General features: G+C 41.7%; 1 protein-coding gene across 2 annotated transcripts; it reads right to left on the minus strand.

Annotated features, from left to right (window-relative positions):
* Positions 1-924: 924 nt before the first annotated feature.
* ADPRH (ADP-ribosylarginine hydrolase) lies at positions 925-12,723 on the minus strand. Of its 2 annotated transcripts, XM_075829712.1 has the most exons (5): positions 12,672-12,723; positions 9,597-9,786; positions 7,821-8,175; positions 5,956-6,316; positions 925-3,581 (listed from the first exon to the last, which is right to left on the minus strand). In XM_075829712.1, the coding sequence occupies exons 2-5, from the start codon at positions 9,630-9,632 to the stop codon at positions 3,194-3,196; spliced, it is 1,140 nt and encodes a 379-aa protein (XP_075685827.1). In that variant the 5' UTR covers positions 9,633-9,786; positions 12,672-12,723; the 3' UTR covers positions 925-3,193. The 2 variants fall into 2 exon arrangements, with proteins under 2 accessions (XP_075685827.1, XP_075685826.1); XM_075829711.1 differs by lacking the exon at positions 9,597-9,786 and having other exon boundaries at positions 12,672-12,718.
* Positions 12,724-16,765: the final 4,042 nt, after the last annotated feature.

Here is a 16,765-nt window from a genome sequence, read left to right on the forward strand (position 1 = left end):
CAAAACACTCATGTATACATGCTGATATATGACGGCCATCAGTCACTGGTGAGAAGAGTGGTGGGAGGCTTTGTTTACGCTCTAAAAATATTTAATATTTTTCAGCTACCATTTGGACTAATAGTACAGTGGACCTGTCCCTGTAATAGGCTGCACTTAAATTGGGCAGAATATTCGGGTGACATTCGCTCTTAGAGCATGTTCACACAAACAAAAGACGGCTGTAAAATACGGAGCGGTTTTCAAGGGAAAACAGACTCTGATTTTCAGCCCTTTTTAAAGCATCAAATCGATTTTTATGGATGTTTTTGGAGCTGTTTTTCTATTGACCCAATGAAAAACTGTTCCAAAAACCGGCTCAAGACGTGACATGCACTTCTTTTTACGAGCCGTTTTTTCAAATGGCCGCGTTAAAAAAAACGCCCCGTGGGAACGGAACGCCGTTTTTCCCATTGTAATGAGTGGGCAGATGTTTGGAGGCGTTCAGCCTCCGTATTTTTATACATTTTTCGGGGAGTTTACTGCCCAAAAAACGTGTGAACATTCTTAGGGCTCATTTACATTAGTGTGTGCGTTTTATGCACGCAAAAACGCGGCGTTTTGCGTGCGCAAAAGGTACCTAACATCTCCGTGTGTCAGCCCCGTATGATGAGCGGCTGCGTGATTTTTGCGCAGCCGCCATCATTATGACAATCCGTTTGGATGTTTGTAAACAGAAAAGCACGTGGTGCTTTTCTGTTTACATTCAGTTTGACAGCTGTTGCGCAAATCACGCTCGTCCCACGGAAGTGCTTCCGTGTGCTGCGCGTGATTTTCACGCACCCATTGACTTCAATGGGTGCGTGATGTGCGAACAACGCAGAAATATAGGACATGTCGTGAGTTTTACGCAACTGACTCATTTTGCGCAAAAATCACGGACTGTCTGCACGGCCCCATAGACTAACATAGGTCCGTACGACGCGCGTGAAAATCACGCGCGTTGCACGGACGTATATCACGCTCGTGTAAATGAGCCCTTAGTGTAACTTCTAAATGTGTCACTGGTAAGGATCTTTTATATGCTATACCTTGTATTATAATTCTAGAAAAAGTTTAGAAAGGTACCACAATATACATTATTTTTCTTTATAAGGACAAGTCAAAATCCAAGTTTTATAAGCAGTCAGATATAAAAATGTTGTAGTCAAAGAACCTCTAGGTAACTATCTCTGGAATTTTTACAGCAGGATTTTTCAGGTTGCTAGTAATAATTTCTATTAAAGAGGACCTATCTGCTTTTCCAACATGTATGTTTTAGTAAATAATTAACTGAATTTCCCATGATGAAACAGTGATGGAGCAACTTTTCTTAGAACTCTGCGTTGTCCTGTCCCTCTGTTATTCCTCCTAGAAATTTATAAAAAAAATTGACAACTGGGTGTTACCAGTTGGGGGTGTATTACTACACAGATTGACAATGTCCAATCAGTGTCAGACTGTAAAAACATGCCACTTTGAAAAAGGGGAATAGTAACACCCAGGTATTCATTTATTCATTAATTTCCAGAAGGAATAGCAGAGGAATAGCGCACCGCTGAGTTCTAAAAAAAAAAAAGATGCTCCAGAATTGTTATTTCATAGGGAATACAAGTTCATAGGGAATAAAACTATGTCAGGGGAGCGGACAGGTCCTCTTTAAGAAAGATCCTGTTGGTCCAAAGTTAAGTACAAATATCTTAAAAAAGAAAGAGAATAAATATATTTTTTAATTTTATGTTTTTAAAAGTTAAAAATGAAAGACAATATTACTTTACAGTTAATTTATATCTAACTCTGAATACAGTTTGTATTTCATCTTTCTGTATTTTAGGTTTGAAACCACTACTTCAAGGAATTCCTAAATCTTTAACACAATAAAAACATGTAGGTGAACAGTATGTAAGTATGTGTATATGTGTGTGTACAAACCTTAAACTACTTAATTTTCACTGTCAATAAGCAGACAGTTGATTTATAGTGTGGGTCAGGGATCAGCAACCTATGGCACGTATGCCACAGCTGGCATGTGGGGCATGTTTGCCTGGCACGCTGAGCCATAAGCCTGGCAAGTGCTCTCCAGCCTAAACCTAGCGCTACCCCACCACCTTGGCTTGATTAAAGGGTAACAACCTTCAAAAAATATTTTTACATGTCAAAAGTTTGGATCGTTGGGGGTCCGAGTACTGAGATCCCCACCGATCGCTATGATGTTGTGCTGCTTCGTTTCTGATTTGGTTTTCTTGGAAAGCAGAGCAAGTGGTGTACGGGCTCAATAGAAAGTCTATGAGTCCGTAAACCACTTGCTCAGCTTTTCAAGGATAGCCGATCAGAAACAAAGCAGCTAGCCGCTGGCATAGATTTCCACTGTAGTTTATGCCATTTTCTGGTGAAAATGAGCATTAGGATAGGAAGCCAGAGATGGTAATAAGCTGCGTTCTCTATCAGGAGTCCGGATATCTGGTTCTCTCCCCTCTGTGTGGTTAATAAACGGTGCTGAAGAGTTATATGAAGACTGGTCTGGCATATATGGTCAGCAGGTGGTCATGGTATGCGGTCCATCCATTAGTTCATGGTGCATGTAGATACAAGAAGTGCTTCCGTAGCAAAACTCACATTTTCCTTTTGCTAAGGTTTGCCTTGTGACATTTAAAATTCTGTAAGATGCTCCTGAGCACCAGAGAGAAAAACTGACACGTTCCTAAAAGTACAACTTTAAATAAAATTGAACTGTGTTTAGGAATTTCTGACCGAATTTTTAATGGAATGCTAGTCAAAATGTACTTCTCACATCCATCTTTGACATGTTAGAAGAGCACATTGGTGACATCTGAGCTCTCAGACCACCACAATGAAAGGGCTCTATAGAATGCATATACCCCTTTGGCACTTCTCAGAGATTTCAGTCACTGTAAATGTGACAACCAAGGTTTATTCAATGGTCCTGGTTTCCAATAACAGAAATCTATGAGCAATATAAAAAGGGGTTTGAGCACTGAACAGAGCCCTCCTATTGTGGAAATTGTTGGTGGTCCAAGATCACAGACTTTTGACATGTATCTATGACATAGAAGATCCTTTTGACTATATTTATTCTTCAAATGGCATGTGGTAGATCACAATGAAAAGAATCTTTCACTTAATGGAAAGATGCTTTACCGTGGAGATCCAATGTTTATGCAAGATGGTAGAGATCCTTTCCTAACTTTTCTAGTCTATCTCTGTATTCCAATTTCTTGTAGTTGGCTTTGGGGACACCCTTGAATCCATACATACTTCCAAACCAGGCACCTGCAATGGCTGCAGTTGAATCACTATCCCCACCATGGAAAAATGCACGGTGAGAGAGTTCTGTCCAGTTGTCACCAGAACCAAGGATCGCATCATACGCAATCATGGGTGCATCATGTCCACTGCTTCCACCCCATCCACTGTAGCTTACTGACGTGTAAAACTGATCTCGTTCCTTGACATCATATTTCTCTGGAAACTTTGGCTGAGACGTTCCATTTAAAATTCCTCTTTCTTTAAGATAGGAGTTCCACTGTTCTTCAAAGTAAGACCTAGACAGCAAAAAAAATAAGAGGTTCAATCGAAGATAAATATTACCATATCATATTTTCAGAGGATCAGCTAAGAAGGGAAATATTTAATGTGCATAGGAACACGTTGTCTACTAATGCTTGCCAAGCAAAAATCATTTTAAAACCTACTTCCACACAAACACAATCCGATGTTACTGCAGTTAACCTCAATATCCCACCTTCTCTAGGTCACACTCATAAGGGTCCAGGAAAATAATATATGAGGAATTATATGGTAGGATCACACTAGAACGGTTTTACCTATCCCTGTGCTGGTCTGTGACGTGGAAGAAACACTGTGGTCAATGGCGACCTACTTTTCTTGATAAACAAAATAGCGGCTTTGCAAAGTCCAGCAGCAAAAAATAGTTTTTTGAGACCCTCAATATTGTGTAATTCAGGGAGAAAAAAAAAAAAAGAAAAAAATATATGACCAGTGAGCATAGTGTTCCCGGACAGCTAACAGTATGAAGACCTCAATAAACAAATCCTCGCATATCGGCTTCCTGGATTCTTCGGAGGTTGACATCTAGGGAGGAGAGATATTGGGGTTAACGGCAGTCACACTTGATTCTTCAGGCCTTTAGTGGAGTTAGACTTTAAATGTGATGTTTGCCAGATAAGTATGTAGAAGGGAATATCAAATAATGGTGGATCCCAACCATGAGCTTGCGAGCGAGCGTGTGCGTGTGCCCCAATGGACAAAATCATATCGCTCATGATAGGGGCTGTTGGTAGAACAGATCTGAATTTCTCAATCTGGCATTCTCCTCACAGTAACTCTGCTCCCTACTGTAGTCATCTATTCTATCACATTTGTCTCATTTGCTTAGCCCCTATGTATACCATACTCTCAACCCTGGGTTTCTTTCATTAGCAGAACCATGGGGCAAACAAGGGTGTAACTACCATGGTAGAATACAGAGAAGTTGGTAATCGGGCCTACCATCGCTCCATCACAGTCAATACATGCATGGACAGAGGGCAAAGCAGATCTGGTATTTCTTCATTATTAAAGGAACCTCAAAGGTAAACAATGTGTTAATACTGATAGAAAAGTGGAGGAAGTGGAAAATGAAATCCCGAGATATCAAGGACAGAATGATAACCATAGGAATCATAACCTTTCCATTTCCTCATTTACATAGGAAATCCAGTCAAAATGATCTTCTGATAAGTACTAGATACATGGGAGAAGTCTGATCTCGCTCTATACAGCTCTCAAACCCTTTTTGGCTTCCCTCATAGATTTCGGTAACTGGAAACATAACACAACATGGTAAGCAAAGGATCATGGAATAAACCTTAACTTAAAATGTTGTCAATTTCAAATAAAAGAAATCTCTAAAAAGGTAATGCCCATAGTGTGGGGCACCATTCCAAATTTTTATGGAGTAAAGCTTAGTTCACATCTCATTTTTCAGGTTTGTCACCGTTATACATCAGGGGTATTCCCAGACGTATGCCTAGGACGTATGCCTCCATGTATGGCATACGTCAGCCATTGACTCATTGTAAAAAACGTATATTGCGTGGTGTACTTTTTTTACTGTGCCTGCCTGCATAGATAAGCGTAGTAGACCATGCTTTTCTATACAGTTTTAAAACAGTTTAAATACCAGCTTTTAATACCTGCTTTAGTACCAGCCAAATGGACACTTTACCATAAGCTGGGTGCATACAGGGCTATCAGCACGTCAAAGAATACGTCAGGGAACGCTTCCGGCGTATATCTCTGATGTGCCTGGAAAAACGAGGTGTGAACTGAGCCTAAGGCCTTATTTACACAAACGTGTTTAACGTCCGTGATACGCACGTGAAAATCAAGCGCGTTGCACGGACCTATGTTAGTCAATGGGGCCATTCAGACATTCCGTGATTTTCACGCAGTGTGTGTGTCCGCTGCGTAAAACTTACGACATGTCCTATACTTGGGCGTTTTTTTCGCACATCACGCACCCATTGAAGTCAATGGGTGCGTGAAAATCACGCGCAGCACACGGTAGCACTTCCGTATGTCGCACGTGATTCGCACATCAGTAGATAAAGAAATGAAGGGGAAAAAAAAGCACTTAATTTCTTTTTCTAAACATGAAAACCGTGTGTCATAAGGATGGCATATGCGTGAAAATCACGCAGCCACGCACCAAACACTGATGACACACGGAACTGCAACGCACACGTTCGTGTAAATAAGGCCTAAATATGAGATGGCTAAGGAGGTAAGCTGTTTTTGCCCTGTATACAACATATAGTAAGGTTGAAGATTAGCGGATGTGCCTTAGTACTGTAAATACAATAAGGAGAGATCTTTTCATGTTATAAACTAATAAAAACATTTTTCCACACTTACCATGTATCCAGATTTTGTGGCACATCTCGTCCAGCATCTATAACATAGTCCTTTACCAAAGGCAAAACGTCCATTAATTCCTTACCCCACTCATGTGGAGGCTTCCGATTTATGGCATAGGAAGTGAACAAGGCAGCCACCAGTGAACCAAGGTAGCCTGTAGGATGATGGTGCGTCATTCTACCGCTCTCTACACTTATGCGGATCAGGTCATCCAGTTGCTCTGGGCGTGAAAACCTTAATCCTATGCACATCGCCCTCATAGCTGCACCACAACCTCCTGCTGAATTCTGGAATGGGATCATCCATCCATCTGGGGTCGTAGGATTTAGCAGGTATGCATTGTCAACGCAAGTTCTTCCTGTATAAACACAAGAAATAACCAGCTTAGTATTTGCTTCTCTTGTTAAGGCTCCATTTATACTAGAGTCATGTTTCGTTTCTTAGCTAATGAAACTGAACCATATGAAATCGGAGTCATATAGAGGTAGAGTAAAGGTACCACAGAAGTCTATAGGTGCCCTTTTACGGCTCCATACAACCTGGAGGTTGTAGAGAGCCGAAATACAGCCATGTAAGGGGGAAATCCTTAAAAACTGTGTAACAGCAAAACTATCTTTGTTGCCCATAGCAACTAATCACAGTGCAGCTTTCATTTCAAAAGCACTGTAATAGCTGCATTGTGATTGGTTGCTTTGGGCAATAGACACAGTTTTCATGAATCTCCCTCTGAGGGAGCGCTCTCTCATGATGTACTTGCATTGTATTTCCGCAGCCTGAAAAATACGCTGGGGAAACTACAATGTGTGCCTATAGTAAAAATATTCTGCAATGCAGACAGATTTCTCTAGTTTTTGCGTGGCGGAATATTTTTTCCCATTGCCAAACATTGTAGAGTTTTCCGCAGTGTAAACAATGCACATACACATGTTGCGTATTAGGTTTTAAATTGCCGCACGTATTTTTGTGTAGCAAATCTGCAGCGTAATTCAGTACAAGTGTAGTAAATTAGAACCCAAGAAATCTCTTCTACACGTTGCAGATTTTTTCTGCACGTCAATTGACCTGCGATGCGGAGCATGTCAATTTAACTTGCGTTTCCGCTTGCGAATTGCATCTGACTAGTTTAAAAAAAAAAAAAAACACACGCACCAAAATCCGCAACATAAAACCTCACCTATTTCCACATCAATATGTAAAAAACGCTCCTAAAAACGAATAAAAGATGCACAATTAGGTGCGCATTTTATATGTGGAATTACCTGCGTTTTTTATGCAGACTTTCTGCACCAACTTCCGCAACATGTGCATGTAGACCGGGTTCCCATGGGTTGGATACATTGCATAAAACTATGCAGAATATCCGATCTTGAACCTGCAGCACATTCCGTCCGAAAACCGCACCACATTGTGGTACAGATTTTCAGGCACAATTTCTGCTACAAAAAGCAGCGGTAGAAAATAAAAATAAAAAGCTCATACTTACCCCGGCTGTCATCATGGTGACGCGCCCCTCCTATGCTGTCTGGTCCGGCCTCCCTGGATGACGATGCAGCCCATGTGACCGCTGCAGCCTGTGATTGGCTGCAGTGGTCGCATTGGATGAAGAGTCATCCCAGGAGGCCAGACTGGAGGAAGAAGCAGGGAGATCAGGGCAAGTATGAATTATTATTTTTTTCACTGGGAATGAAATAAGTCATGATTAATAAATTAGAGATTTATTTGTAGCCTGTAACCATGGACCCAAATAGGTCTGCATAGGAGATGTAGACACAAAACGGTATGATATTTTTTAATGCAGACTATCTGCAAAGTTGCTTTTTATTTTGCATGCATTGGAGTAATAGAGTATTTTATTTTATTACCGGGTGCTCTGTCCTCCATGTCATCCATACACTCCTTGTATTTCTCCGCCAGTAATGGATATAAATTGGAAGGCTCAATGTTTTTGCCTGCCTTTACCAAAGCTTCTGCTGTGGCAATATGCATAACGGTGTCATCGCTTACTATCCAATTTTTTACGTCTATGTTCCCAACGCCTCCTAGTTCGGCCAGTGCAGCATGAATCTCCGACCCTTTCTTACAGAATTCCCATTTGCCGTTATTATAACCAAGAGCGTCTCCAGCTGCGCTAAGGACCATGGCTGCCTCGTAGTTTTCCACTATTCCGGAACACATTTCAATTCCAGAGAAAGGTTTCCAGAGACCTGTAAACAAGAGCTGGAAACAAAAAGGTTAACATTTAATGCAGTTTATAATGTCAGTTTTTCTGCATATCAAATTAAAACAAAATGGACGTTTTTACACGGGCATTTCCAAGTCCCTGAGTTGCCATCTTTTGCAATTATAAAGGGGTTTTCACCCAGCTCCCCCATCACCTTTCTACTTCTGCCTCTGTGTCACAGATCTGAATGTTCTGTTTTTCTGGCATTGCATAAGCAGCGTGCTCAGGATGGATATAACTATTGCTAACTTCAAGACAAAAAGAGTCCTACTGCAAATGGAATCAAGCGAGCGCACAAACCCCCCCCCCCCCCCCCCAAAAAAAAAAGTATGAATCTAGCAGAAAACATATTTTGTGTCATACTCCGTTACGGCAATATTCTCCCCAAGAAGCAATGTCCGTAATACAGAACAGTATGGAGGCATCATACGGCAACACACAGAGTTGTTACGACTCCATAGTACGGAGTTGCAGGCGCTTCGTGTGCCCCTATACCGGCTCCGTGCAAACATCTCTGCCATGTACATGATACCGAAGACCCTATAACATGGGCTTATAGGCAGAATGAGGAGCTACAAAGAGCATCTCTTGCTCTGGGGAAAGGGTAGGCAGATATTTACAGTAATAATACAGAAGGTACTTAAAATCTCCTGTGACATAAATGTATATTTTCACACAAAAAAGATGGGACCCTGTTTATGCTATACACTGTACTTCTATATGGTGCTATATTCACATGATCAATTAGATTTTTCACAAACATACATGTTCCAATCACAGTATAAACCTTCAAACGATTTCTAAAACTAAGGCCTCATTCACACGAACGTTTATTACGTCCGTGATACGGGCGTGAAAATCATGCGCGTCGCACGGACCTATGTTAGTGAATGGGGTCATTCAGACAGTCCGTGATTTTCACGCTGCGTAAAACTCACGACATGTCCTATACTTGGCCACTTTTTGCGCATCACGCACCCATTGAAGTCAATGGGTGCGTGATAATCGCGCACGGCACAGGGAAACACTTCCGTGTGTCGCGCGTGATTCGCACAACAGTAGCGAAAAAATGATGGAAAAATGAAAAGCACTTCCTTAATTTATTTTTCTACACTTCAAAATCGCGTGTCATAAGCATGGCATATGCGTGAAAATCACGCAGCCAACACGGATGACGAGTGCAATACGCAAAAAACGCTGCATTTTTTTGCGCGCGCAAAACGCACACGTTCGTGTGAATAAGGCCTACAATGGAGCATAAATGATCCTGTCATTTGCCAACCCTCAAGGGATCCTTCTAACAAGACAGGAATTGTGTAACCCCTTTAAAGGACAACCTAGACGTCAAAGTTACACAAACATGTAAGTTCCTCTTTGCTCCAAACCCCCATGTAGTTAGCCACACAGAAGAGCTCACCATTATTGCCAGCGCAGTAAACACGCTCCTCTTCATTGTAGTATTGCAGTTTCATTCGAAATCCTAGTGTCCTCTAAGTGCTTGTTGTTACAGTCGGCTTTTGTATGCCTGACATAAGTGCTAAAATAAGAGCGGCCCCTCCTCCATGACACATGCAGGCCGTCCGTAACGTCACAGCTCCCACCAGTGTCTGAGGGCACAGTATGTCCGTGGTTATTATTTGTCAATGGGGCACATTATCATCAACTCCCTTTTAGGCCAGGATCACACACACGAGTATTTAATGCAGTTTCTTTGGCAGCTTTTGGCACCAAAAAGTAAAAAGATGCATTAGTCTTTTCTTCATACCTTTCCTTTCTTTTAGATCAATTTCTGACTTTAGTTAAAAAGCCCCAGGACAAAAACCGCCCAAAAACTGCATGAAAACAATGTATGTGATTAGCCTCATGCTGCTTGTCTAATCTTAGGCTCTGTTCACATCTGCTTTGGGGCTTTCCATTGTTCTGCTCTGTCAGAGGAGCAGAACAAGGGAAAACCAGAAGCAATGGTTTCTTTGCACCACGGACATCACCGAAAACCGACAGAACTTATTGACTTTAATGGGTTCCGTCAGGGTGCCCGTGGCTTACCGGAAGTAATAGTGCAACATGCTGCACTATGGGTCCAGTAATCTCTGACGAATCTGCAATAGAGGCCCCTAACGGAGCCTTTTTTGCAAATGTGAACAGAGCCATAGCTGCAAAGAAATGTTTAGGTGTAAGATTTGTTATTTGCAATTATATTTTATTAGGAACGGATAAAATACTGTAGACTTTACTAGCAGTCAGAGTGGCCTAGTAATAACCTCAATAGAAAACAAGACGATATGTACATTGGCTTCCTGGCGCCCGTGATTTTCCCCACCTTGGTTTATACTTACACAAAGCATCCTTGGTGGGCGCTGATGCACTGTGTGGTAAAAAAGCTCTCATGGCAGAATCCTTGACAGAGTGATGAATACAATAGTAAGTTTATCTTGAGACAATACTGGCAGAGGTGTAGTTAGAGGGGGTGCAGAGGTATCAGCTACACCGAGGCCCTGGTGTCTGAGGGAGCCCGGGGGCCGCTCTGCCGCATAAGACATTAGTATTATACATGGCGCAGGGAGTCCTGTAACAGATTTTGCATTGGGGTCCAGGAGCTACAATTTACAGCTGTTTTTCTGGGCATTTACGGCCCGAAAAAATAAGCCGTGTGAACACACCCTAAGAGTTGGTTCCATGTTCTCCAAGAGCAATTCTAGGAAATATTTCCTTAAAATGTGGCCGCTGATTGTGGCAAAACCACAATACAGAAAATATATCCCTAACCTCAGTGGGCAAGTCTAAACATACATATGACAAGGCATTTTAGAATTATTTATTCTAAGAAGATCATATCTATTATGAAATATTTATGAAAACTTAGACCTGGCCACGGTGATTTGGCACGTCTTTCTACATTTACATGTGCTATGCTCAGTACATCATGCTCATAAACATATAGGCACAGAAGTCTTGGCACCTTAGTGCACCACCATTATTCTGTCTGCCTCTGCATCGATCTCTACTTACAGAGCTGACAGTGGCTGGGTGCTCTCTTTGCTTGGCATGATTGGTCAGTGATTGCCTCTGCTGGCACACGTCAAGCAGTGCTGCCCATAGAGATGTGCATAATGGGAAATCCAGCTCTGGTTATGCTATAGTGTACGGACCTGTCCCTGTAATATGCTGCCCTTACCCAGGGGAGCCTATTAAGATGACCGATCCACTCGTAAGAATATAGGCCCTTTATACGGCCGCAGATTACAGATCCGCAAAACACGGACTGCACAAGGATGGCTTCCACGTGCGGTCCATAATTTTATTGGACCAATGAATAGAATGACCGAGACTGATCCGCAAAAACGGACAGGAATAGGACCTGCTCTATCATTTGCGAAGTGGACACACGGATCCGCGAAAATAGCGGAAGTGTGCATGGCATAGCAATGAATAGGTCAGTGTGCTATCCATTAAAAAACCACAGATGGAACACTGAAGAAAATCACTGACGTGCTTGAGGCCTAAATAATCTATAAAAGTGTTGGTGATAAGGAGTGGTGAACATTTTATAGAGTGCCTGTCAGTGATTCATTAGAAAAGCTCTTCAGTCAGCCTCTCCCTTTATGGGTGGCTGATAACCGAGAAGAATAAATTACAATACTACAAAAGAAAACGTAAAAAAATGTTGTCCCTTTAAGCCAAATGCACACGATGCGTATTACATGCAGATTTGGCACGCATTTTCATGCGGCAAATTCGCAACATAATATAGAACCAGCAAAGTAAATGACATTTCAAGAAATCACATCTACAGGTCACAGATTTTTTTTCCGCACATAAATTGACCTGCGGTGCGTATTTTATAATCCGTAGCACGTTAACTTATCTTGTGTTTCCGCTTGCGAATTGTATCTAACTTTTTTTTTTATTTAAAAAAAAGCACCGAAATCCACAGTATAACAATGCACCTATTTCCACATCAAAATGTAAGAAAACACTATTAGGTGCAGATTTTACCTGTGGAATTACCTGCGGTTTTGATGTCGATTTTCCGTACCAAATTCTGCAACCTGTGCATGTAGCCTAAGCCCCAATGCACACGACAGAGTCCCATCCATTATCCACGAAAAGATAGAACATGTTCTATCTTGCCACGGTCCGGAGTTCGGTACGTTTTCACGGACCCGATTCACCCACTAAAGTGAATGGGTCCGTGAAAACGAGCGGGTGCCACTCGGATGCAGTGAAAAACGGTCTGAGTGGCACTTGGTCATTTACAACTGCGCTTAAAGTCAGGACAGTGTTCAATTTTCTTAGCGATAACTAGGGAGCGTCTAGCTGGGAGCTTTATAGCATACTCACTGTTTACAATATACAGTAACAATGTTGCATATTGTGTCCAGACTGTTACCTTGTATTGGACTCTACCGAATACTGAAATCAAATCTCCTCCCCCTACCTCCATTATAAGCAGAATCTATAGAAGCAGCCTCATATTCTGGACGTTACTCACCAGCAGCAAGTTCCAACTCCTGTTTCTGCTGAGCCCCATGTAGGAAGTGAAGTTCTGCGCATGAGCCCAGCTGTTACTTTCAGTTTATAAAGAGAGAATATCAGCGCCATCTGGTGGCCCAAGTTAGGCAATGCTGGGACAATGTAAAGTGTTTCAGTTATGCCTGTAATGAGAATAACTAAACATGGAGACTAGGCTCAAGTTCACACTAGCGTTAGTATACGTTTACCTCTCTTCCGTCAGAGGAAGGGGGAATCGAAAGATTAAACGGAAAGCAACGGTTCCGTTAGAATTACCATTAATTTCAATGTAAATTCTTTTGTTTCAGTTGCTTTCAGTTTGTCTCCATACGCTAGGTTTCCGTTTTTTTGACGGAAGCAAAAGTGCAGTCTGCAGAACTTTTGTTTCCATGAAAAAAGTCGTTAGCTAGCAACGGAGACAGATGGAAAGCAACTGAAACAAAATAGTTACCATTGAAATCTCTGACAGAAGAGAGGTAAACGTATACTACGGTAACTGTAGTGTGAAAGAAGCCTAAGGGCCTGTTTACATCAGCATTGTGTTTCCGTTGAGGGGTTCCGTCTGAGCTTTCCGTCGGGGGAACCCCTCAACGGAAAGGCAAACAGAAAGCATAGTAAAAATTAGATAGTTCTTTTAATGAATGTATGAACACCCGATATTTAGATACAATTGTTAGGAAACATCTGTTCCTTTAACCCCTTAAGGACACGGCCAATTTTGGCCTTGAGGACAGAGCAATTTTTTTTACATTTCCCTCTTTGCATCCCGACGCTCATAACGCTTTTAATTTTTGTACGACGTAGTTGTATGAGACTTTGTTTTTTGCGGGACGAGTTGTACTTTATGTACGTACCATTTTTTGGTACAAATACATTATCGTTTAATTTCTATAAATTTTTAATTAGATAAAAATGCAGAAAAAAAGCAGTTGCGCAGCAGTTTTAATATTTTTTTATTTACACCATACACCGATCATCATAAATAATGTTATACATTTGTTGTACAGATTGTTACAGTCGTGGCGATACCAAATATGTCTATATTATTTCATGTTTTGGGACTTATATTTTAAAAAGTTGATTTATTATAAAAAATGTGTGTTTCTGTGTATTTTATTTACTTTTTATTTATTTATTTACCATTATTTTTTTTTACATTCATTTAACTTTTTTTTTTAATCCCATAAAGGGATTTATCATTTTGATTTTTATTTTGTAACGGCAATGTACTGGCATAGATCTATATGCCAGTACATTAGCCTGTGTACTGATTGTACACAGGCAGTTGTTAGGGCATACCTCAGTATGCCCTAACAACAGGAAATATGTTCAGACAGCCCTGGGGTCCTTCAATGGACCCTGGGCTGTCTGGCCATACGAGTTGTGGACTTTGATCGCGTCACAGTTATTTTCTGTGACGCGATCAATATGCAGTCCCCTCTCTTTGAACGCCGCGATCAGCTTTCATCGCGGCGTTCAAAGGGTTAACAGCAGAGAGAAGATGTTTCTCTCCTCTCCGCTGTCAGAGCGGGGCCGTGGCTGTGTATTACAGCCGTTGCCCCGCTCTCGATCGCGCGCACAGACGCGCGCAGGGACGGCTGTCACACAGGACGAGTATGCTCGTCCTAATGCGCGAAGTGCTCGCCGCTCAGGACGAGCATACTCGTCCTGTGTCGGCAACCAGTTAAGATCGCTTTGACTACCGGTCTAGCTTCTGGGCGGTGCTGGTTTTACTTTGATCATATCTCTCTTCTCTGTCTTTCACCCTATTAGAGGTAAGAGTGGAGTATTTATACCTGGCTTCCTCCACTTGTACTTTGCTTGTGATTTTCTTGTCTTCAGGTGCTTTGATCAAGCTTCCGACAATATACCTATACATCTGACTGCTGGACTTCTTGGAAACTGACCTCGGCTTGTCTTTGGATAACCCTTGTTTACTGATCTGTAATATCTGCTCCCGACTGGTTTTGACCTCTGCTATACCTGATATCCACTTGCTTTCCAATTTGGATTTTCTGTTTACCCTCTGGCTGTCTGGTTATCCTATTCAGCATTTTCCTGCATTACACCTCTTATCCAACACTAAACTCTGCTAAAACAACCTGTGTTCTATGCAGCAAAAACCATCTTGCCTTGCGGTCAGCTCTGGCGAAAACCATAGAGTAGCCTCTGTTGATCAGAGTTGTGACGGATTTGAGGTTGCGGATTTATTTGCACGCTCACTCCCCTGGCAGTCTTCGCAGCCTTTGGGGAATCGCTCGCACAGCAATTCCATAACAACAATTAGGATCATTCTACTGATCCAATTTCCCAAAAAGGAAATTCTCAGTTTAGAAGTGGTCACACAAAAAATTAACGATTGTTGCAATTAAAAATAGTGACCAAGACATTTTATACAGGTACAAATGTGCAAATCAACACAACAGACACATATTGTCACAAAAGTACAGGAATAATAATAATAATCTTTATTTATATAGCGCCAACATATTACGCAGCACTTTACAATTTAGAGGGAACATAAACAGACAATATCAGACATTACATAGTGACAAAGCTGATTTACAATTCCGACATGAGGATTGAGGACCCTGCTCGCAAGAGCTTACAATCTATGAGGAAATAAGGGAGACACAAAGTGTAAAAGTGTTTGTTCAGTACAATGGTCCGGCCATCTTTTATACACATGGGGTGGTAACATAAAGCTGCATGAGCACCAGCCAGTATCCGTGTATGACGGACATTAAATGCAGTACGGTGCAAGGAGTGTGTGGGAATCTTATTCTGATCACTAATGGGGCCAAGGGAAGGAGTTAGGTTAGGGAATGTTATAGGCCTGTCTAAAAAGATGTTTTTTCAGGGCATGTTTAAAACTGTGGATATTGGGAATTAATCTGATTGTCTGGGGTAGCGCATTCCAGAGGACTGGTGCAGCACGAGAAAAATCTTGGAGATGGTAGTGGGAGGTTCGGATTATGGAGGATTTTAATCTAAAGTCGTTGGCAGAACGTAGAGCGTGAGTAGGGTGGTAGACAGAGATGAGGGAGGAGATGTAAGGAGGTGCAGCACTGTGGAGAGCTTTGTGGATAAGAGTAATAAGTTTGAATTTAATTCTGAAGGTTATGGGCTGCCAGTGCAGTGATTGGCACAGGGTAGAGGCGTTGGTATAGCGGTTGGTCAGAAAGATGAGCCACAGCTGTGATACACATACTGTAACTGTAACAATGCCAGCACCTGTGTGTCCATCACATGACCATGGACAGAATTTTATCCACTGGAAGTAAACAATGAATGTTCCTACTCAATAACAACAAGCAAAAGATCTTGAAAACCCTGAGGAAATAACCTCTTCCCGATATCCGCTGTACATACAGTGAAGGAAATAAGTATTTGATCCCTTGCTGATTTTGTAAGTTTGCCCACTGTCAAAGACATGAACAGTCTAGAATTTTTAGGCTAGGTTAATTTTACCAGTGAGAGATAGATTATATATATAAAAAAAAAAACAGAAAATCACATTGTTAAAATGATATATATTTATTTGCATTGTGCACAGAGAAATAAGTATTTGATCCCCTACCAACCATTAAGAGTTCAGCCTCCTCCAGACCAGTTACACGCTCCAAATCAACTTGGTGCCTGCATTAAAGACAGCTGTCTTACATGGTCACCTGTATAAAAGACTCCTGTCCACAAACTCAATTAATCAGTCTGACTCTAACCTCTACAACATGGGCAAGACCAAAGAGCTTTCTAAGGATGTCAGGGACAAGATCATAGACCTGCACAAGGCTGGAATGGGCTACAAAACCATAAGTAAGACGCTGGGTGAGAAGGAGACAACTGTTGGTGAAATAGTAAGAAAATGGAAGACATACAAAATGACTGTCAATCGACATCGATCTGGGGCTCCATGCAAAATCTCACCTCGTGGGGTATCCTTGATCCTGAGGAAGGTGAGAGCTCAGCCGAAAACTACACGGGGGGAACTTGTTAATGATCTCAATGCAGCTGGGACCACAGTCACCAAGAAAACCATTGGTAACACATTACGCCGTAATGGATTACAATCCT

This window comes from Rhinoderma darwinii, chromosome 6 (genome assembly GCF_050947455.1).
Source record: "Rhinoderma darwinii isolate aRhiDar2 chromosome 6, aRhiDar2.hap1, whole genome shotgun sequence".
In the NCBI taxonomy this organism is placed as follows: domain Eukaryota; kingdom Metazoa; phylum Chordata; class Amphibia; order Anura; family Rhinodermatidae; genus Rhinoderma; species Rhinoderma darwinii.